Genomic DNA, 22,987 nt, shown 5'->3' on the forward strand with positions numbered 1-22,987 from the left:
GTAAATTCAATTGATTTCACATGATTTGGAGAGAAACACACCTTATAAGGTCCCATAGTTGACCGTGCATGTAAGCACGAAAACCAAGCCATGAGGTCGAAGGAATTGTTCATAGAGCTCAGAGACAGGATTGTGTCGAGGCACAGATCTGGGGAAGGGACCCAAACATTTCTGTAGCATTGAATGTTCCCAAAAACACAGTGGCCTTCATCATTCTTAAATGGAAGACGTTTTGAACCACCAAGACTCTTCCAAGAGCTGGTGGCCCGGCCAAACTGAGCAATCGGGGGAGAAGTTCCTTGGTCAGGGAGGTGACCAAGAACCCGATGGTCACTCTGACAAAGCTCCAGAGTTCCTCTGTGGAGATGGGAGAACCTTCCAGAAGGAAAACCATCTCTGCAGCACTCCACCAATCAAGTGTTTATGGTTGAGTGGCCAGACGGAAGCCACTCCTCAGTAAAAGGCACATGACAACCCTTGGAGTTTTCCAAAAGGCAACTAAAGGACTCTTTAGACCATGAGAAACAAGATTATCTGGTCTGATGAAACCAAGAACTCTTTGGCCTGAATGCCAAGCATCACGTCTGGAGGAAACCTCGCACCATCGCTACGGTGAAGCATGGTGCTGACAGCATCATGCTGTGGGGATGTTTTTCAGCTGCATGGACTGGGAAACTAGTCAAGATGGAGGGAAAGATGAACGGAGCAAGTACAGAGAGATCTTTGATTAAAACCTGCTCCAGAGTGCTCAGGACCTCAGACTGGGGGGCGACAGTTCACATTCCAACAGGACAACGACCCTAAGTACACAGCCAAGACAACGCAGGAGTGGCTTCGGGACAAGTCTCTGAATGTCCTTGAGTGGCCCAACCAGAGCCCAAACATGAACCCAATCAAACATCTTTGGAGAGACATGAAAATAGCTGTGCAGCGACACTCCCTATCCAACCTGACAGAGCTTGAGAGAATCTGCAGAGAATAATGTGAGAAACTCCCCAAATACAGGTGTGCCAGGTTTGTAGCGTCATACCCAAGAAGACTTGAGGCTGTAATTGCTGCCAAGGGTGCTTCAAGAAAGTATTCAGTAGAGGGTCTGAAAACTTATGTAAAAGGGATTTTTATATGTATTTTTTTATACATTTGCAAAAAAATATATAATCACTGTTTTTGCCTTGTTATTATGGGTTATTGTGTGTAGATTGATGAGAGGGATAGTTGGGTAGAAAGAGAATAAGCAAATGCAGATTACACAGCATATAAAATGTCCCACTGCCTTTCTCATCTCTCTGCCAAGTCCCTGTTCTTTCCCTAATGAACTAATTTGATGCGTTTCGCCGTCAAGGCTTCATAGAATGCATCTCCCAGACTCGTCTGCTTCTTTAAGATTGGCTGCTCATACTAGGACTGTCCCAGACAATTATAACTGTTTACTTAACATGCACAATGAGTCGACAAATCTGAGCAATCATCGGCGGATCCGATCAGGGATTGACTAATTAGCATTTCTTATTAAATGATGGTGATGGGTAGTGACTTCAGTTACATTTATTTGACAAACGCTACGGGGGCTGGTCTCGTCTAGTCGCTAAAGCTTTCAAAATGGATCGCTACATGAAAAAGGGCCCTTTATTGCTAACATAGATGCCGTACCACGTACAACACTCAGTAAGACAAAAACTTCCAACGCAAACACATTCCATGTGAATGTAAAATCCCCTTCTCGTTCAAGACAAATATTTAATCTCTTTTATTTTTTTGTGTGTGACTATGCCATTCCTGCTCTGTGGGAAGACGGGAAGGGCGGATGAAATAAGAGAAAGAGTGAGGGATCCACAGCGGCAGAGGCAGCACACGCCTCCTCTCTTCCCCACTGCACGTCTATGATGTCATAATCATTCACATCAAAGGCTTTCTGCTCAACACGGCGACTGTCAACCTCCCTGGAGGCGTCATTAAAAAACGAACAGACCCAACTGAGCGAGCCCTGACAGAGACGCATCAAAACTCCGGCAAATCAACACACACGTACGCACGCATGCACGCAGACACGCAGACACGCGCGTGCACATGCATGCATGCACACACACACATCAGCTATAAATAGGCCGGCTCTGATGTGATGCTGTGTGGTTTCTTCTTGTGGGTTAGTGTGACTGTCAGAGGGAGAATGAAAAGGGGAGGTGAGGGGGAGAAAGAAGGAGATTGAGGCATGGAGAGAAAGAAAGCGAACAAACGTGAAAAAGGACATGTGTGGGCATGTGTGGTAGTGTATACTGTATGCCAACAGAAAGTTAGGAAATAAATACAAATGTGTCGTACATTTGAGAATTAAACGAGTGGTGGCGAGCTGCATGGGTGTCGAATTGGTTTGTCATTTGATATTGTTTTAATTGTTTTTACATTTTATTTCACCTTTATTTAACCCGGTAGGCTAGTTGACAACAAGTTCTCATTTACAACTGCGACCTGGCCAAGATAAAGCAAAGCAGTGCGACACAAACAACAACAACAACAACAGAGTTACACATGGAATAAAATAAATAGAGTCAATAATTATTATTATTTTTTTATTTCACCTTTATTTAACCAGGTAGGCTAGTTGAGAACAAGTTCTCATTTGCAACTGCGACCTTGCCAAGATAAAGCATAGCAGTGTGAACAGACAACACAAAGTCAATAACACAGTAGAAAAAAAGGGGAGTCTATATACAATGTGTGCAAAAGGCATGAGGAGGTAGGCAAATAATTACAATTTTGCAGATTAACACTGGAGTGATAAATGATCAGATGGTCATGTACAGGTAGAGATATTGGTGTGCAAAAGAGCAGAAAAGTAAATAAATAAAAACAGTGTGGGGATGAGGTAGGTGAAAATGGGTGGGCTATTTACCAATAGACTATGTACAGCTGCAGCGATCGGTTAGCTGCTCAGATAGCTGATGTTTGAAGTTGGTGAGGGAGATAAAAGTCTCCAACTTCAGCGATTTTTGCAATTCGTTCCAGTCACAGGCAGCAGAGTACTGGAACGAAAATGAGGTGTTGGCTTTAGGGATGATCAGTGAGATACACCTGCTGGAGCGCGTGCTACGGATGGGTGTTGCCATCGTGACCAGTGAACTGAGATAAGGCGGAGCTTTACCTAGCATGGACTTGTAGATGACCTGGAACCAGTGGGTCTGGCGACGAATATGTAGCGAGGGCCAGCCGACTAGAGCATACAAGTCGCAGTGGTGGGTGGTATAAGGTGCTTTAGTGACAAAACAGATGGCACTGTGATAAACTGCATCCAGTTTGCTGAGTAGAGTGTTGGAAGCAATTTTGTAGATGACATCGCCGAAGTCGAGGATCGGTAGGATAGTCAGTTTTACTAGGGTAAGCTTGGCGGCGTGAGTGAAGGAGGCTTTGTTGCGGAATAGAAAGCCGACTCTTGATTTGATTTTCGATTGAAGATGTTTGATATGAGTCTGGAAGGAGAGTTTGGAGTCTAGCCAGACACCTAGGTACTTACAGATGTCCACATATTCAAGGTCGGAACCATCCAGGGTGGTGATGCTCGTCGGGCATGCGGGTGCAGGCAGCGATCGGTTGAAAAGCATGCATTTGGTTTTACTAGCGTTCAAGAGCAGTTGGAGGCCACGGAAGGAGTGTTGTATGGCATTGAAGCTCGTTTGGAGGTTAGATAGCACAGTGTCCAATGACGGGCCGAAAGTATATAGAATGGTGTCGTCTGCGTAGAGGTGGATCAGAGAATCGCCCGCAGCAAGAGCAACATCATTGATATATACAGAGAAAAGAGTCGGCCCGAGAATTGAACCCTGTGGCACCCCCATAGAGACTGCCAGAGGACCGGACAGCATGCCCTCCGATTTGACACACTGAACTCTGTCTGCAAAGTAATTGGTGAACCAGGCAAGGCAGTCACCCGAAAATCTGAGGCTACTGAGTCTGCCGATAAGAATATGGTGATTGACATAGTCGAAAGCCTTGGCAAGGTCGATGAAGACGGCTGCACAGTACTGTCTTTTATCGATGGCGGTTATGATATCGTTTAGTACCTTGAGTGTGGCTGAGGTGCACCCGTGACCGGCTCGGAAACCAGATTGCACAGCGGAGAAGGTACGGTGGGATTCGAGATGGTCAGTGACCTGTTTGTTGACTTGGCTTTCGAAGACCTTAGATAGGCAGGGCAGGATGGATATATGTCTGTAACAGTTTGGGTCCAGGGTGTCTCCCCCTTTGAAGAGGGGGATGACTGCGGCAGCTTTCCAATCCTTGGGGATCTTAGACGATATGAAAGAGAGGTTGAACAGGCTGGTAATAGGGGTTGCGACAATGGCGGCGGATAGTTTCAGAAATAGAGGGTCCTGATTGTCATGCCCAGTTGATTTATACGGGTCCAGGTTTTGCAGCTCTTTCAGAACATCTGCTATCTGGATTTGGGTAAAGGAGAACCTGGAGAGGCTTGGGCAAGGAGCTGCTGGGGGGGGGGGGCGTAGCTGTTGGCCGAGGTTGGAGTAGCCAGGCGGAAGGCATGGCCAGCCGTTGAGAAATGCTTGTTGAAGTTTTCGATAATCATGGATTTATCGGTGGTGACCGTGTTACCTAGCCTCAGTGCAGTGGGCAGCTGGGAGGAGGTGCTCTTGTTCTCCATGGACTTCACAGTGTCCCAGAACTTTTTGGAGTTGGAGCTACAGGATGCAAACTTCTGCCTGGAGAAGCTGGCCTTAGCTTTCCTGACTGACTGCGTGTATTGGTTCCTGACTTCCCTGAACAGTTGCATATCGCGGGGACTATTCGATGCTATTGCAGTCCGCCACAGGATGTTTTTGTGCTGGTCGAGGGCAGTCAGGTCTGGAGTGAACCAAGGGCTGTATCTGTTCTTAGTTCTGCATTTTTTGAACGGAGCAATAGAAAAAGTCTATATACAGTGTGAGCAAATGAGGTAGGATAAGGGAGGTAAGGCAATAAATAGGCCATAGTGGAGGGATAATTACAATATAGCAATTAAACACTGGAGTGATAGATGTGCAGAAGATGAATGTGCAAGTAGAGATACTGGGGTGCAAAGGAGCAAAATAAATAAATAACAGTATGGGGATGAGGCAGTTGGATGGGCTATTTACAGATGGGCTACGTACATGTGCAGTGATCTGTGAGCTGCTCTGCGAGCTGGTGCTTAAGGTTATTGAGGGAGATATGAGTCTACAGCTTCCGTGATTTTTTGCAGTTGGTTTCAGTCATTGGCAGCAGAGAACTGGAAGGAAAGGGGGCCAAAGGAAGAATTGGCTTTGGGGGTGACCAGTGAAATATACAGTTGAAGTCGGAAGTTTACATACACTTTGGTTGGAGTCATTAAAACTCCACAAATGTCTTGTTAACAAACTATAGTTTTGGCAAGTCAGTTAGGACATCTACTTTGTGCATGACACAAGTTATTTTTCCAACAATTGTTTACAGACAGATTATTTCACTTATAATTCCCTGTAGCACAATTCAAGTGGATCAGAAGTTTACATACACTAAGTTTACTGTGCCTTTAAACAGTTTGGAAATTCCAGAAAATGATGTCATGGCTTTAGAAGCTTCTGATAGGCTAATTGACATAATTTGAGTTAATTGGAGGTGTACCTGTGGATGTATTTCAAGGCCTACCTTCAAACTCAGTGCCTCTTTGCTTGACATCGTGGGAAAATCGTAGGAAATCAGCCAAGACCTCAGAAAAAAAATTGTAGACCTCCACAAGTCTGGTTCATCCTTGGGCGCAATGTCCAATGCCTGAAGGTACCACATTCATCTGTACAAACAATAGTAGGCAAGTATAAACATCATGGGACCATGCAGCCGTCATACCGCTCAGGAAGGAGACGCGTTCTGTCTCCTAGAGATGAACGTACTTTGGTGCGAAAAGAGCAAATCACTCCCAGACAACAGCAAAGGACTTTGTGAAGATGCTGGAGGAAACAGATACAAAGGTATATATATATACAGAAAAACGAGTCCTATAGCGACATAATCTGAAAGGCCACACAGCAAGGAAGAAGCCACAGCTCCAAAACCGCCATAAAAAAAGCCAAACTACGATTTGCAACTGCACATGGGGACAAAGATTATACTTTTTGGAAAATGTCCTCTGGTCTGATGAAACAAAAATAGAACTGTTTGGCCATAATGACCATCGTTATGTTTGGAGGAAAAAGGGGGAGGCTTGCAAGCCGAAGAACACCATCCCAACCGTGAAGCATGGGGGTGGCAGCATCATGTTGTGGGAGTGCTTTGCTGCAGGAGGGTCTGGTGCACTTCACAAAATAGATGGAATCATGAGGCAGGAACATTATGTGAATATATTGAAGCAACATCTCAAGACATCAGTCAGGAAGTTAAAACTTGGTTGCAAAAGGATCTTCCAAATGGACAATGACCCCAAGCATACTTCCAAAGTTGTGGCAAAATGGCTTAAGGACAACAAAGCCAATGTATTGGAGTGGCCATCAGAAAGCCCTGACCTCAATCCTATAGAACATTTGTGTGCAGAATTAAAAAGGCGTGTGCGAGCAAGGAGGCCTACAAACCTGACTCAGTTACACCAGCTTTGTCAGGAGGAATGGACCAAAAATGCACCCAAATTATTGTGGGAAGGTTGTGGAAAGTTATCAAAATGTTTGACTCAAGTTAAACAATATAAAGGCAATGCTACCAAATACTAATTGAGTATGTAAACTTCTGACTCATTGGGAATGTGATGAAAGAAATAAAAGCTGAAATAAATCATTCTCTCTACTATTATTTGGCAAAGAATTTGAGGAGAGGGCCAGCCAACGAGAGCATACAGGTCGCAGTGGTGGGTAGTATATGGGACTTTGCTGACAAATTGGATGGCATTGTGATAGACTGCATTCTGTGTTGGAGGCTATTTTGTAAATGACAATGCCGAAGTCAAGGATCGGTAGTATAGTCAGTTTTACGAGGGTATGTTTGGCAGCTTGAGTGAAGGATGCTTTGTTGTGAAATAGGAAGCCAGTTCTAGATTTCATTTTGGATTGGAGATGCTTAATGTGAGTCTGGAAGGAGAGTTTACAGTCTAACCAGACACCTAGGAATTTGTAGTTGTCCACATATATTAAGTCAGAACTGTCCAGAGTAGTGATGCTGGACGGGCGGGTAGGTGCGGGCAGCGATCGGTTGAAGAGCATGCATTTACTTTTACTTGCATTTAAGAGCAGTTGGAGGCCATGGAAGGAGTGTTGTATGGCATTGAAGCTCATCTGGAGGGTTGTTAACACAGTGTCCAAAGAAGGGCCAGAAGTATACAGAATGGTGTCGTTTGCGTAGAGGTGGATCAGAGAATCACCAGCAGAAAGAGCAACATCAATGATGTATACAGAGAAAAGAGTTGGCCTGAGAATTGAACCCTGTAGCACCCCCATAGAGACAGGCCCTCTGATTTGAAACACTGAACTCTGTCAGAGAAGTAGTTGGTGAACCAGGCGAGGCAGTCATTTGAGACACCAAGGCTGATGAGTCTGCCGATAAGAATGTGGTGATTGACAGTGTCGAAAGCCTTGGCCAGGTCGATGAATACAGCTGCACAGTATTGTCTCTTATCGATGACGTTTATTATATCGACCTTGAGCGTGGCTGAGGTGCACTCATGACCAGCTCGGGAAACCAGATTGCATAACGGAGAAGGTACGGTGGGTTTCAAAATGGTCGATGATCTGTTTGTTAACTTGGCTTTCGAAGACCTTAGAAAGGAAGGGTAGGATAGAAATAGGTCTGTAGCAGTTTGGGTCTAGAGTATCTCCCCCTTTGAAGAGGGGGATGACTGCGGCAGCTTTCCAATCTTTGGGGATCTCAGATGATACGAAAGAGACGTTGAACAGGCTTGTAATAGGGGTTGCAACAATTTTTACGGATAATTTTAGAAAGAGAGGGTCCAGATTGTCTAGCCCAGCTGATTTGTAGGGGTCCAGATTTTGTAGCTCTTTCAGAACATCAGCTATCTGGATTTGGGTGAAGGAAAAATGGGGGAGGCTTGGGCAAGTTGCTGCGGGGGGGTGCAGAGCTGTAGAAATATGCTTATTGAAATTCTCAATTATCGTGTATTAATCAGGGGTGACAGTGTTTCCTAGCCTCAGTGTAGTGGGCAGCTGGGAGGAGGTGCTCTTCTTTTCCATGGTCTTTACAGTGTCCCAAAACATTTTGGAGTTTGTGCTACAGGATGCACATTTCTTTTTGAAAAAGCTATCCTTTGCTTTCTGAACTGCCTGTGTATTTTTAATGGGGCATTCTTATTTAAGATGGTAAGGGAAGCACTTTTAAGGAATAACCAGGCATCCTCTACTGACAGAATCAGGTCAATATCCTACCAGGATACCCGCGCCAGGTTGATTTGAAAGGCCTGCTCGCTGAAGTGTTTTAGGGAGCGTTTGACAGTGATGAGGGGTGGTCGCTTGACCGTAGACCCATTGCAGACGCAGGCAATGAGGCAGTGATCGCTGAGATCCTGGTTGAAGACAGCAGAGGTGTATTTGGAGGGCAGGTTGGTTAGCATGATATCTATGAGGGTGCCCGTGTTTACGGATGTGAGATTGTACCTGGTGGGTTCATTGATCATTTGCATGAGATTGAGGGCATCAAGCTTAGATTGTAGGATGGCCGGGGTGTTAAGCATGTCCCAGTTTAGGTCACCTAACAACATGAGCTCTGAAGACAATGGGGGGCAATCAATTCACATATGGTGTCCAGGGCACAGCTGGGGCAGAAGGTGGTCTATAGCAAGTAGGAACGAGGAGAGACTTGTTTCTGGAGAGGTGGATTTTTAAAAGTAGAAGCTCAAATTTTTGGGGTACAGACCTGGATATTAAGACAGTTATCTGCAGGCTATCTCTGCAGTAGATTGCAACTCCGCCCCCTTTGGGAATTCTATCTTGTCTGAAAATGTTCTAGTTACGGATGGACATTTCAGGGTTTTTGTTCTTCCTAAACCAGGATTCAGACACGGTTCGGACATCCGGGTTGGAGTGTGCTAAAGCAGTGAATAAAACAAACTTAGGGAGGAGGCTTCTAATGTTAACAATGGTTACAGAAGTCAACAAATGAGAGCGCCTGGGAAATGGGAGTGGAGCTAGGCGCTGCAGGGCCTGGATTAACCTCTACATCACCAGAGGAGCAGAGGAGGAGTAGGATAAGGGTACGTTTAAAGGCTATAAGAACTGGTCGTCTAGTACGTTCGGAACAGAGAGTAAAAGCAGCAGGTTTCTGAGCACGGTAGAATAGATTCAAGGCATAATGTACAGACAAAGGTATGGTAGGATGTGAATACAGTGGAGATAAACCTGGGCATTGAGTGATGATGAGAATGATATTGTCTCTATAAACATAATTATTTTACCATTAGTTTACCATATATTCTCCTGACTGTATGATAAGGTGGGGACTTACAGTACATAGAGCAAATGGGCACCCTCTTCCCAATTTAGTGCACTAGCTATGGTCAGAAGTAGTACACTATATAGGGAATAGGGTACGAAGACTATTACACTGTGGTGGTATCTTACCCCTGGCAGGGTCTTCTGCTCGTGGAGGGCATTCTGAGCTTTCAGGGCCGACTCTCTGGTACAGTAGGTAAGGAAGGCACAGCCTGAGACAGAGGACAGAGAGGGCAGAGAGATGGTAAAGAAATGTTAGCATACTGGGACAAACACTGAGACAGCAACTGGAGGAGGAGACCACTCAAAACCATCACAGAGAAAAGCCAAAAACAAAACAAATTTGCCAGCACTTTGCAACTTGTGTATGCACGCACGCACGCACAACAAACAAATACACACACACACACACACACACACACACACACACACACACACACACACACACACACACACACACACACACACACACACACACACACACACACACACACACACACACACACACACACACACACACACACACACACACACACACACAGCAAGCCTGCAGCTAAATAATTATATCTCTGTGTGCACAGATCTGTGTGTTCTTGCTTTAAAGACAACCGTTTAGTTTTGCTTACGAAAACTACTTACTCTATTTACTTTCCCTATTGCCACTTCTTATGTAGCAGCGATTTGGAAACATGTGAAAGCTAATCTAGCTACAGTAGCTACTTTCTTCCATAACATGTCAAATCTGATGTGGCTCTCCCTCGCTCTCCCTGCCAGTCTAAGTCTGTGGTTATCCAGTCGTCCATCGGTGTGTGTCAGTCCTCACTTTGCTGTGACAAGGCAGACATTTCCCTGACAGCCTCTCTCTCCGCTCTATATGTTCCCACAATCCCTTGTTTCCTTAGCACCTGGCTGACGTGAGGGGGCTGCCAGAGGAATGCCAGGGACTCAGGCAAACGAGGAGATACCTCGGAAACATGTCACTCACACAGGCCCCCTTGACAGAAAGTCTATGTAGTGCAGTCATAAGGCTGACATAGTATCAGCTATGTCAACTTAGGGGAATCTTATTTAGAACGGTCCAACTTTTGACTGTAAATGTTATTATGGAGACCCTCTATGTACAAATATATACATAACACAAGAAACCATGGAACCATGTTCAGAGGACATTTGAAAACCTTATGCAAACATTCAAGTAACATCCCTACTCATAGACCCCTAAAATCTAGCTTGCATCCCAAATAGCATCATTACTATGGGCCTTCGTTAAATATTAGATGGTTAGTCCTTGCATCAATAGCTCTGTCTATGAATTTAAGAGTGGTTACATTTCTCCAACCCCATCCATTTTTACATTTAGCAGCCACCCTTATCCAGAGAAACTTACAGGAGTAATTGGGTTTAAGTACCTTTCTCAAAGGCACATTGACAGATTTTTCAGCTAGTTGGCTCAGGGATTCAAACCAGCGACCTTTCAGTTATTGGCTAAACACTCTTATCCACTAGGCTACCTGCCATTCCTCAGCTTATTAACGAAACAGGGGCGGGGAGCCACATGCTGATTGATGCTTTAGGGCTGCTGTATGGGTATGGTTGGAGGCATGTCCAACCCACGGTGCCATCTTGAATTAGGCTGCAGGCCCATTATTTCAAGCAAGTGTCTGAAAGGGTTAGGGTTAGGGTTACACAGCAGCCCAAGCAGCCTCTCAAAATGAGAAGCACAAATCTGCGCGATTTCCATACACCCAATTGTGTTGATACGGCCATTTATCAAGTTTTTATCACACACACACACACACACACACACACACACACACACACACACACACACACACACACACACACACACACACACACACACACACACACACACACACACACACACACACACACACACACACACACACACACACACACACACACACAGACAGACAGACAGACAGACAGACAGACAGACAGACAGACAGACAGACAGACAGACAGACAGACAGACAGACAGACAGACAGACAGACAGACAGACAGACAGACAGACAGACAGACAGACAGACAGACAGACAGACAGACAGACAGACAGACAGACAGACAGACAGACAGACAGACAGACAGACAGATGCCAAATCTTTTCAACCTCCTGAGTAGGTTGACTATGTGCTTGTGTGTGGACCCTTTTAAGTCCTTAGTGATTTGGACACCGAGGAACTTGAAGCTCTCGACCCACTCCCCTACAGCCCAGTTGATGTGGATATGGGCATGCCCCCCCCCCTCCTTGTACAGCTCCGTGGTCTTACTGATGCTGAGGAAGAGGTTGTTGTCCTGTTGCACCACACTGCCAGGTCACTGACCTCCTCCCTATAGGCTGTCTTATCCCTTGCCGGTGATCAGGCCTACCACCGTCGTGTCAGCAAATCCAGGATCCAGTTACAAAGACAGGTGATCAGTCCCAGGGTCCTAAGCTTGGTGACGAGCTTGGAGGGGACAATGGTGTTGAACGCTGAGCTGTAGTCAATGAACAGCGTTCTCACAAAGGCATTCCTCTTATCTAGGTGGTTGAGGGAAGTGTGGAGTGCAATTGAGATTGCGTCGTCTGTGAATCTGTTGGGGCGGTATGCAAAATGGAGGAGATCTAGAGTGTCTTGGATGATGAAGTTAATATGTGCCATAACCAGCCTTTCAGAACAGGGCATTAGTCATTTTTGCAGGTAGCCTTAGAGTTTTTGGGAACAGGAATGATGGTGGTCAGATTGAGACGTGGGGATTACAGGCTGGGACAAGGAGAGGTTGAAAATGACCTGCCAGGAGTCTTTGAAAAAAAAAAAAACTCCAGCCACCCAAGTGATAGACTGTTCTCTCTGCTACCACACGGCATGCTGTACCGATGCACCAAGCATGGAACCAACAGGACCCTGAACGCTTGTACTCCAAAGGTATAAGACTGCTAAATAGTTAGTTAAATAGTTAGCCAATAGCTATCAGGATAATCTGCATTGACCCTTTTTGGGCTGCGATAGCCCTGTGTGCGGTAGCCCTGTCCTTTAATTTAGTGCCAATCTCGGTATTAATCCAGGGCGTTTGATTGGGGAAGCGGCAAACCTTCACTGTAGGGAGAATGACGGTGATGCATTTCCTAATGAAGCCGGTGACGGAGGTGGTTAGCTCGTCGATGCTATCGCCGGAGTCCCGGAACATATTACAATCAGCGCTAACAAAGCAGCACAGCCTCCGATTTGGAGGACCATTTCTCTAAGGAGCGCATCACGGGTACTTCCTGTTTGAGCTTTTGCTTGTAGACAGGAAGCAGGAGTATAGACTCATGATCGGATTTGCTGAAGGGGACGACGGAGGGCCTTGTACGCTTGCTTAAGGATAGAGTAACAATGTTATTAATTCGCCCTGGTGCCAAAAGAGACATGTTGATGGAAGTTGGGCATAAAGTGTCTTAACGACGTGGAATTAAAATCCCCAACAAGCAGATTAGCAGTCTCCGGGTGCATCATTTCCTGCGTGTTTATAGCCTAATACAGTTTGTTAAGTGCCACCTTGCTGTTTTTTTTGTCCTGAGGTAGAATATATACAGCAGTCACGATAACAGCTGAAAACTCTCTTGGGAGGTAGAAGGGTCGGCATTTGACCATCAGGTATTCCAAGACGGCTGAACAATGGGTCAAGACTTCCACTCTGCTAGAGTCAGCACACCATTTGCTGTTGATGGAGAGGCATATCCCTCCCCCTCTCGATTTTCCTGAATCCAATGTCCTCTCTGCTCAGTGAATGGGGAATCCATTGAGTTGAATAGCCATGGGGGTATCTTGTCCGCACATGACATACTGGTAGTAGAAATTGATAGGCAGTCATAATTTGTTGCCTTACATTGTTTCACAACGCCTCAAATTCAAATCAACAACAGTGCAGAGGGGAAGGACAGAGATGTTGAATAAGAGAGAAAAGAAGAGAGAGAGTGAGAGAGGTAGAGATAAGGGCATTTAAAGGAACAGGAGAAAGCAGGGGTAGAGAAGGGAGAAGAAAGCGGTGAAGGGAAAGAGGCTAAGCAAAAGAGAGACTATAGATGAAGAGGGGGATGAGAGAGAGGTAGATAAAGGTAGAGAGAGCGAGGGAGCGAAGATAAGATCACCTAGCTTCTGTGAACACCATTCCCCTGTGTCCTACACTCGCCTCTTATCTCAACCACTGCAGACACCCTAAAGGGGGACACACCCACCGAGAGAGAAAGAAAGAAAAAGAGAAAGACAGAAGGGAGTAAAATGGAAACAGGGATTGAAAGACACAAGGTCTAAAAAGTACAAAAGACAGGTTGGAAAGACACCACTACTCTTCCAATTACGTGCTTTGTCATCATCTTACGAGTGATTGTTTGAGAAACAGCTGTCGTGGTAATAATGTTTACTGCAAAGTGGCCAAACTCTCTTCTCTTTTGTCACAAGAGATGTCAAACTGAAGATTTACTGGCATCAATTAAGCCGGTCCCTCTGTCATAGAGTCTACTTTTACCCAGTCATAATTATGATTTAAAAGATGTGAGATCATGAGACTTGCTATTATCATTCATGCTTTTGTCAATTACGGCTCCATCTACTAATAAGTGTTACCATTAGTTCTCATTCCAATGTTTTCGTCCAAATGATCTTTTGTCCATTTATTCTAGAATCACGAAATGGGAAATAAAAAGTTGTAGCTGTTTTCCACTTTGTGTTTTTCAATACTCTTTAAACTATTAGACCATTTCAGATAGAGCCTTAAGAGTCAATTGCATGAAATGACTCTATACACCCTTGCACATAAGGAACTCTGAAAGAAAATCATTGCCTTGAAACTTTATTCAGCCAGTCAATAGAAATCTCCAGATCTCTCATCTCTGTTTTGTTCATGTCAAAGGGTGCGTAACTGGAGGCATGAAGTCAAACGCAGGAGAGCAGAACTTGGTAAATAGCCGGATCCGTTTAATGTACATAATTACCGGTATACAAAAATAACAAAACACTTGGGCACAAAACCCGTAACCCGTAACCCATAAAGCACACATACTTACAATAAACAATTCCCGACAAGGACATGGGGGAAACAGAGGGAACATATACAACATGTAATTAGGGAATTGAAACCAGGCGAGTGCGACATCCAGACAAAACAAATGGAACATGAAAAATAGATCTATGATGGCTAGAAGACCGGCAACGTCGACCGCCGAACACCGCCCGAACAAGGAAAGGAACCGACTTCGGCAGAAGTCGTGACAGTTAGCATCTATCTGGACCTGAAACGCACGACCAAGGACAACCTTTGCTCCATACACAAAATACGTCTTCACTTCAGTTTATAGATTTATTTTATGACATAAAAACCTGACTAGATTACTATTATATGAGGCCTCACTTCTCTGTGTGTACTACTAAAGCCTTTGCAACACCAATATTTATAGCAAAATACTTCATTGCAAATGAATGAATGGACCATGTTATTCTATAATGCATATGCAATAGCAACACAGTCACTTGTTGGAAGGCTAACAAACCAACCAAATCATTTCTTGACATGTATCCCTTTAATGCAGATCAGCAATCCCTTGGCTCAGTGTGTACAAGGGCTGAGTCCATATATTATTCAACATCTTGCTATAGTCCCCTTTCTTTCAATAACACTGGCAGGTGAATGGACTTGATATTTCCTTATTTCCTTAGTTTCCTTATAACACTTTCAGATCTTTGCTTTGAGGAAACAATATAAGAAAAGGGAGTTATCTTATACTATCAAGACACAGTCAATGTCCACCCCCATATCATCTTAAAATATGTATTTGGTTGCAGTAAACCCTTGATCAGTTAAAAATGCTATATGAGCTCGGAGCAGAGTACGCAAATATAAAATCTTCAATTACTGTGCAGAGAAATGTCCGTTTTTTTTGTTCCGTAAAATAAGCCTTAATAATTCAGAAGCTGTTTCAGAGACTAATGAATGATAATTTTGAATGCCTACATTCTAAAAGTGACGGCATGCATTCATGACATTTTGATCCCAGTTTGGATCTTGGCCAGGTCAAACCCTATAAAAGGCTTAGACTAACAAAAAGGAACATTGAAACAGCATGTCACTGTGTGTGGATAGTGGAGGTCAATAAGTGCACCACATCTCTCACTGCATGCTGCTTCCCGAGTTGGCCAACTCCAAGCCTGCATCCAAAATGGCACCCTATGCCGTAGGACGATATCGGCACTGGTCAAAAGTAGTGTACTATTTGGGAATAGAATGCCATTTGGGGTGCAGCCTAAGCTCTAGTTAATCGATTGGCAAAGGAGGAAAAAGGGCTGGCTCTAATGTGTTGCATGTGAAGGATTTACTGGAGAGCAGAGCCACTGAATCAATGGAGTAGAAAATGCATCATTAGGACAGTGTTGTTGCCGTCGTCCCCTCGCTCCCGAGAGGGATGTGGACCACACACACACACACACACACACACACACACACACACACACACACACACACACACACACACACACACACACACACACACACACACACACACACACACACACACACACACACACACACACACACACACACACACACACACACACACACACACGTACACACACATGCTGGCGCGCGCACACACACACACACACTCTCCTACTCCCACACACACATGCACAAGTTAAAGCAGAAACAGACACATACCAGCATATACTGTATACTGTATACATACACACATGCATACAGGCACACTTTGATGAGTTCTCAATGTCACTAGTCAGTAGTTTATATTATTCTCTCATTCATACCTATTCCCCACTGTCATTGTTTCGTAAATACGTGTGTGATTATTTTAAATAGTGCAGTCTACTAATTCTAAAACAGTAAATTACCTTCACAAAGACATAGGCTAAGTTAATTACACATTATTTTATTAATGTTCATTAATTAATAACGAAGTTAATCCATTTAACCTTGTCCCTTCATTGGCCCCTCGTTTACTACATTTGCAGGTTGTTGCTCCCCAGGCAATTGGACTTGTGCTTTGTGCAGATAAATATTTCAGTAATATTTCAACCTAATTTTGTAGCGTAATCCTTTCCATCTCACAGTTCTTTCACATTAACAATCGAGAAGAAAACAACAAAAAAATTGTAATTTGTCAAAAACAGGAGCAGGGGTCTGAGTCTGACACACAGGGGTTGGTCTGCCCTCCCATTACAACACTTACAACCCTAAACACAACCATTAATATTCCTCTCCTTTCTCCTGTCGTTCCTGCTTTCCTGCCCTCTTATTTCGCCTCGGCAGAGAGACGGCACGTCTTGTCCTATCCCGTCTTCCACAGGGGAGACAAGACGAGAGGACATTCCAAACAGGGGCGTCTTGGGGAGGACTCGGGGGGGGGGGGGGGGAGAGGGAACATGGATCATTACACTTCCTGTTGCGAAGAAAATGACGCTACTCCTGGGCCAATTGATTCTGGAGAGTTAATTTGCTTTATTAGCGAAGATGTTGGACCTGCGAGGGGATCCCGTTCTACAACCGGAGGCCCCACCTTACTCTGCACTCCCCCTTCCTCCCTCCACCACTCCAATCCAATTCCTGCAAAAAAGAAACCCTGCGTAATTGTTTTCCCTCCATCTTCCGTGTCATTGTCAGATGGGTCCTGTGGGATTATTAGCAACCCCAGGTCCCTCAATAATTCATCCTAAACTATTTATACACAGATGGAGAGTCCTCTAATGTCTCCCTCAGTGAGCTTATCTGACATTCAGACAGAGAGTGGGGGGGGGAGAGGAAGACAGAAAAACAAGCGATACAGTGAGGTGAGAGATTGAAAGAGTGAGAGAAAGGGAGACAAGGGGGCAGACTGAGAAAGAAAGGGAGACAAGGGGGCAGACTGAGAAAGAAAGGGAGACAAGGGGGCAGACTGAGAAAGAAAGGGAGACAAGGGGGCAGACTGAGAAAGAAAGGGAGACAAGGGGGCAGACTGAGAAAGAAAGGGGGACAAGGGGGCAGACTGAGAAAGAAAGGGAGACAAGGGGGCAGACTGAGAAAGAAAGGGGGACAAGGGGGCAGACTGAGAAAGAAAGGGAGACAAGGGGGCAGACTGAGAAAGAAAGGGAGACAAGGGGGCAGACTGAGAAAGAAAGGGAGACAAGGGGGCAGACTGAGAAAGAAAGGGAGACAAGGGGGCAGACTGAGAAAGAAAGGGAGACAAGGGGGCAGACTGAGAAAGAAAGGGAGACAAGGGGGCAGACTGAGAAAGAAAGGGAGACAAGGGGGCAGACTGAGAAAGAAAGGGAGACAAGGGGGCAGACTGAGAAAGAAAGGGAGACAAGGGGGCAGACTGAGAAAGAAAGGGAGACAAGGGGGCAGACTGAGAAAGAAAGGGAGACAAGGGGGCAGACTGAGAGAGAAAGGGAGACAAGGGGGCAGACTGAGAAAGAAAGGGAGACAAGGGGGCAGACTGAGAAAGAAAGGGAGACAAGGGGGCAGACTGAGAAAGAAAGGGAGACAAGGGGGCAGACTGAGAAAGAAAGGGATTGGGAGTGGCAGTGAGACAGCAGCACAGAGGAGTGTGTTTGTGGGTGCGTGTGCTTGTGTGTGTGTGATTCTTTCCAGAGAGAGAGCGAGAGACAGAGAGAGAAAAGCTTTTTTTTTTGGAAGAGGCACAATGACCCTGTTTCATGGTGTGCTTTCAGTTTCAAGGTGAAGCCGTTCTCTCTCTCCCCCGCTTTGCCAAAGTGAACAAAAGCACCATCCGGGGAATAGCAGCCTCCCCCACACAATCCTTCATTAATGGCTTTTAATTAATCTGGACCCTTTTTTTTCCTCCAGTTAACACAATTAAGATGTTTGCAAGGCTAACATGGAGTACCAATCATTAAAGGAAGGGCACATGAAAGACACACAGGGATTTTCATATTTACATATGCACCATGCAAACACACAACAGTTAGTTATCCCTCCTCTGTCTTATGTCAATGAATAAGATCAACAAACACAGCACTGAGTCATTCCACCATTCCTTCATAAACACATAATCATACGATATCATCCCACATTAGCATATTATCATTTGCACATTAAGCAGCTTTTATCATTCTAAATACAAAGCGTTGTGGTTTGAGAAAAAGGCTTTCTAACTTGTTTTTTAACTGCCGAGCAGTGAGTTTTAACTAGGCTTTGTGGAAATAACATTTTTTTCAGGGGAACAAATAGTTACTTTGGAGGTAACAACAATTATTTAAAGATCCCCAAAAAAGGACTACATTTAAAAAATATTTGAATTCAGATACCAGGAAGTGAATACTTTTCAAAACTATTTTTATACAGATCTCAGAAAGTAACTCTTTTTGTATACTATTAGAATACAGATCTGAGAAAGCAACTCATTAAACCACTTATTTTTGAATACAGATCTCAGGAAGTGACTACTTTTCTGAGACTATTGTTTGCCTTCAACAAGTGGCAGGGCTGTATCTGGAACTACTAGTTGAAAATAGAAATAGAATGAAAACAGCACAAACCACTTACTATACTATTCCAATCTATCTAGTCTAATTCCAAAATGCTATATACAGTATATCACTAAAGTGAGTACACCCCTCACATTTTAGTAAATATTTGAGTACATCTTTTCATGTGACAACACTGAAGAAATTACACTTTGCTACAATGTAAAGTAGTGAGTGTACAGCTTGTATAACAGTGTAAATTAGCTGTCCCCTCAAAATAACTCAACACACAGCCATTAATGTCTAAACCGCTGGCATCAAAAGTGAGTACACCCCTAAGTGAAAATGTCCAAATTGGGCCCAATTTGCCATTTTCCCTCCCCGGTGTCATGTGACTCGTTAGTGTTACAAGGTTTCATGTGTGAATGGGGAGCAGGTGTGTTAAATTTGGTGTCATCGCTCTCACATTCCCTCATATTGATTGGTCACTGGAAGTTCAACATGGCACCTCATGGCAAAGAACTCTCTGAGGATCTTTAAATAATTGTTGCTCTGCATAAAGATGGCCTGGGCTATAAGAAGATTGCCAAGACCCTGAAACTAAGCTGCAGCACGGTGGCCAAGACCATACAACGGTTTAACTGGACAGGTTCCACTCAGAACAGGCCTCGCCATGGTCGACCAAAGAAGTTGAGTGCACGTGCTCAGCGTCATATCCAGAGGTTGTCTTTGGGAAATAGACATATGAGTGCTGCCAGCATTGCTGCAGAGGTTGAAGGGGTGGGGGGGTCAGCCTGTCAGTGCTCAGACCATAGACCGTACACTGCATCAAATTGGTCTGCATGGCTGTCGTCCCAGAAGGAAGCCTCTTCTAAAGATGATGCACAAGAAAGCCCACAAACAGTTTCCTGAAGACAAGCAGACTAAGGACAAGGATTACTGGAACCATGTCCTGTGGTCTGATGAGATAAACTTATTTGGTTCAGGATGGTGTCAAGCATGTGTGCGGCAACCAGGTGAGGAGTACAAAGACAAGTGTGTCTTGCCTCAGTCAAGCATGGTGGTGGGAGTGTCATGGTCTGGGGCTGCATGAGTGCTGCCGGCACTGGGGAGCTACAGTTCATTGAGGGAACCATGAATGCCAACATGTACTGTGACATACTGAAGCAGAGGATGATTCCCTCCCTTCGGAGACTGGGCGGCAGGGCAGTATTCCAACATGATAACGACCCCAAACACACCTCCAAGACGACCACTGCCTTGCTAAAGAAGCTGAGGATAAAGGTGATGGACTGGCCAAGCATGTCTCCAAACCTAAAACCTATTGAGCATCTGTGGGGCATCTTCAAACGGAAGGTGGAGGAGTGCAAGGTCTCTAACATCTACCAGCTCCGTGATGTCGTCATGGAGGAGTGGACGAGGACTCCAGTGGCAACCTGTGTGAAGTTCTGGTGAACTCCATGCCCAAGAGGGTTAAGGCAGTGCTGGAAAATGATGGTGGCCACACAAAATATTGACACTTTGGGCCCAATTTGGACATTTTCACTTAGGGGTGTACTCACTTTTGTTGCCAGCGGTTTAAACATTAATGGCTGTGTGTTGAGTTATTTTGAGGGGACAGCAAATTTACACTGATATACAAGCTGTACACTCACTACTTTACATTGTAGCAAAGTGTCATTTCTTCAGTGTTGTCACATGAAAAGATATACTCAAATATTTGCAAAAATGTGATGGGTGTACTCACTTTTGTGATATACTGTACATACATTTTTCAGATTAGAGTATTTTCATCTGAATTGATTGCTTATGGATACCATGTATGTGTGTAAAATATTACTGTTGTCAGATTTTATTCATTGATTTTTGAAAGTGTATTAAAGTGGGTGTTGTTGCAAAATGATATGTATCCATTGTTTAGCTGAAGTTTTGTGTCCTGTAAATTTGACATGTGGTTGTCTCAAGCACTAACTGTCTCTCTGGATAAGAGATTCTGCTAAATTACTAAAATATTAAATGTAAATGTTTTACATACAGATCTCATATTACTGCACTGATTAATTTTAGATTACATTTTTTAAATATATATATATATTTTTTATTTTTCCCCTTTTTCTCCCCAATTTCATAGTGTCCAATTGTTGTAGTAGCTACTATCTTGTCTCATCGCTACAACTCCCGTATGGGCTCAGGAGAGACGAGGGTAGAAAGTTATGCGTCCTCCGATACACAACCCAACCTAGCCGCACTGCTTCTTAACACAGCACGCATCCAACATGAAAGCCAGCCGCACCAATGTGTCGGAGGAAACACTGTGCGCCTGGCAACCTTGGTTAGCACGCACTGCGCCCGGCCCGCCACAGGAGTCGCTGGTGTGCGATGAGACAAGGACTTCCCTACCGACCAAGCCCTCCCTAACCCGGACAACACTAGGCCAATTGTGCGTTGCCCAACGGACCTCCCGGTCACGGCCGGTTACAACAGAGCCTGGGCGCGAACCCAGGGTCTCTGATGGCAGAGCTGGCACTGCAGTACTGCGCCACCCGGGAGGCCACATTTTTTAAATATTAATGTCACAAATGTATCATCATTTTTGGGGGGCTATTTGTCACATTTTGACTGTGTAAAACCAAGCAGAACTAACTATTTCTCTGAGAGTGAGGTGGATATACAGAACCAGTCAAAAGTTTGGACACCTACTTGTTCCAGGATTTCTCTTTATTTTCACTATTTTCTTCATTGTAGAATAATAGTGAAGACATCTCAACTATGAACTAACACATATGGAATTATGTAGTAACCAAAAAAAGTGTTAAATCTAAATTTATTTATATTTAAAATTCTTCAAAGTAGTCACCGTTTCCCTTGACAGCTTTCAAATATTATTTGTTCTTCTGAGACCTGTATTTGAATATCAACGAAAATAGTTGCCTTTTTTGTTGAAACTATATAAACTATATTTGAATATCTCGAGGATTTGAAAAGTTGGAATTTACAAATAAACTACAAAATACAAAAATGTTCTGCCCAAGTCTGCTAGCCAAAGATACTTGGGTTATCCTCCCTCCCTGCCTCGGTGGAGAGACATTTTGTTGTCGTCTGACTAATGAGGCCGCTGGCACAGGCAGTCGATTTTCAGTCCTTTTATCGGCTCTTGAGCTGCAGATAATTATAAATATTTAGCCATTTGGCAGATGCTTTTATCCAGCTCACTTAGAAGGCTGCAACTCCCTCTTGGACAAATTGGGACATTGAAATGCAGATTGGAATCACAGAGTTTTTACATTTCGCATTGGAGGGAAATGTGGGTGGAAGAATGGAACTCTGCAAAATTGATTGGTTAGATGATCAAAGCACTGGCTAGTAGGTGTCTGATCCTTGCTGCACCATAGAACATTAACGTACATGTACAGCATGACATGCCCATAGGTCACGTTTAATGTAATGGTATCATGCAACGTAATATCACATCTAGAAACTTATTTCACTTTGATGCAAATGGAGGTCCATTTTGCCATTTTTATCCTAAGAATCGCCAGCAGGTCTCAGTCAGACCAGTACACGGTGGTAACTGGCAACCCCTGTCCAGAATTAGTAGGACTATGCCCTGTCCGGAGGGACCATTGTGTCCTTTAATGTAAATTATTTCTTAGAGTCTAGAAACCTACAAGTGGTGCTAGCGAGAGATCTCAGAAGCCATGAAATAATTTGCTGAAGGGTTTCTTTCATTCCTGGGCTGACTTGTTCGTTGAGTTATGTGCTGAATGGCCAAGCAGAGATCCTGTCGAGCCCACTGGCCGCTGAGCCAAGTAGTCTACTGTATTAGACACACACACACACACACACACACACACACACACACACACACACACACACACACACACACACACACACACACACACACACACACACACACACACACACACACACACACACACACACACACACACACACACACACACACACACACACACACACACACACACACACACACACACACACACACACACACACACACACACACACACACACACACACACACACACACACACACAGATCTATATTGAGGCAGAGGCCACAAATCGTAATATTGATATCATGCAGCATTTGTG

At 44.4% G+C, this 22,987-nt stretch overlaps 1 protein-coding gene across 5 annotated transcripts in view; it reads right to left on the reverse strand.

Annotated features, from left to right (window-relative positions):
* LOC124030079 (CUGBP Elav-like family member 4) overlaps window positions 1–22,987 on the reverse strand; it is a 132,453-nt gene that overhangs the window by 87,442 nt on the left and 22,024 nt on the right. For all 5 annotated transcript variants that reach the window (XM_046341587.1, XM_046341600.1, XM_046341593.1 and 2 more), the window contains exon 2: window positions 9,558–9,640. In XM_046341587.1, the coding sequence (XP_046197543.1) occupies window positions 9,558–9,640 (83 nt within the window). The remainder of the gene's footprint in view (window positions 1–9,557; window positions 9,641–22,987) is intronic.

This window comes from Oncorhynchus gorbuscha, linkage group LG03 (assembly GCF_021184085.1).
Source record: "Oncorhynchus gorbuscha isolate QuinsamMale2020 ecotype Even-year linkage group LG03, OgorEven_v1.0, whole genome shotgun sequence".
Lineage (NCBI taxonomy): Eukaryota > Metazoa > Chordata > Actinopteri > Salmoniformes > Salmonidae > Oncorhynchus > Oncorhynchus gorbuscha.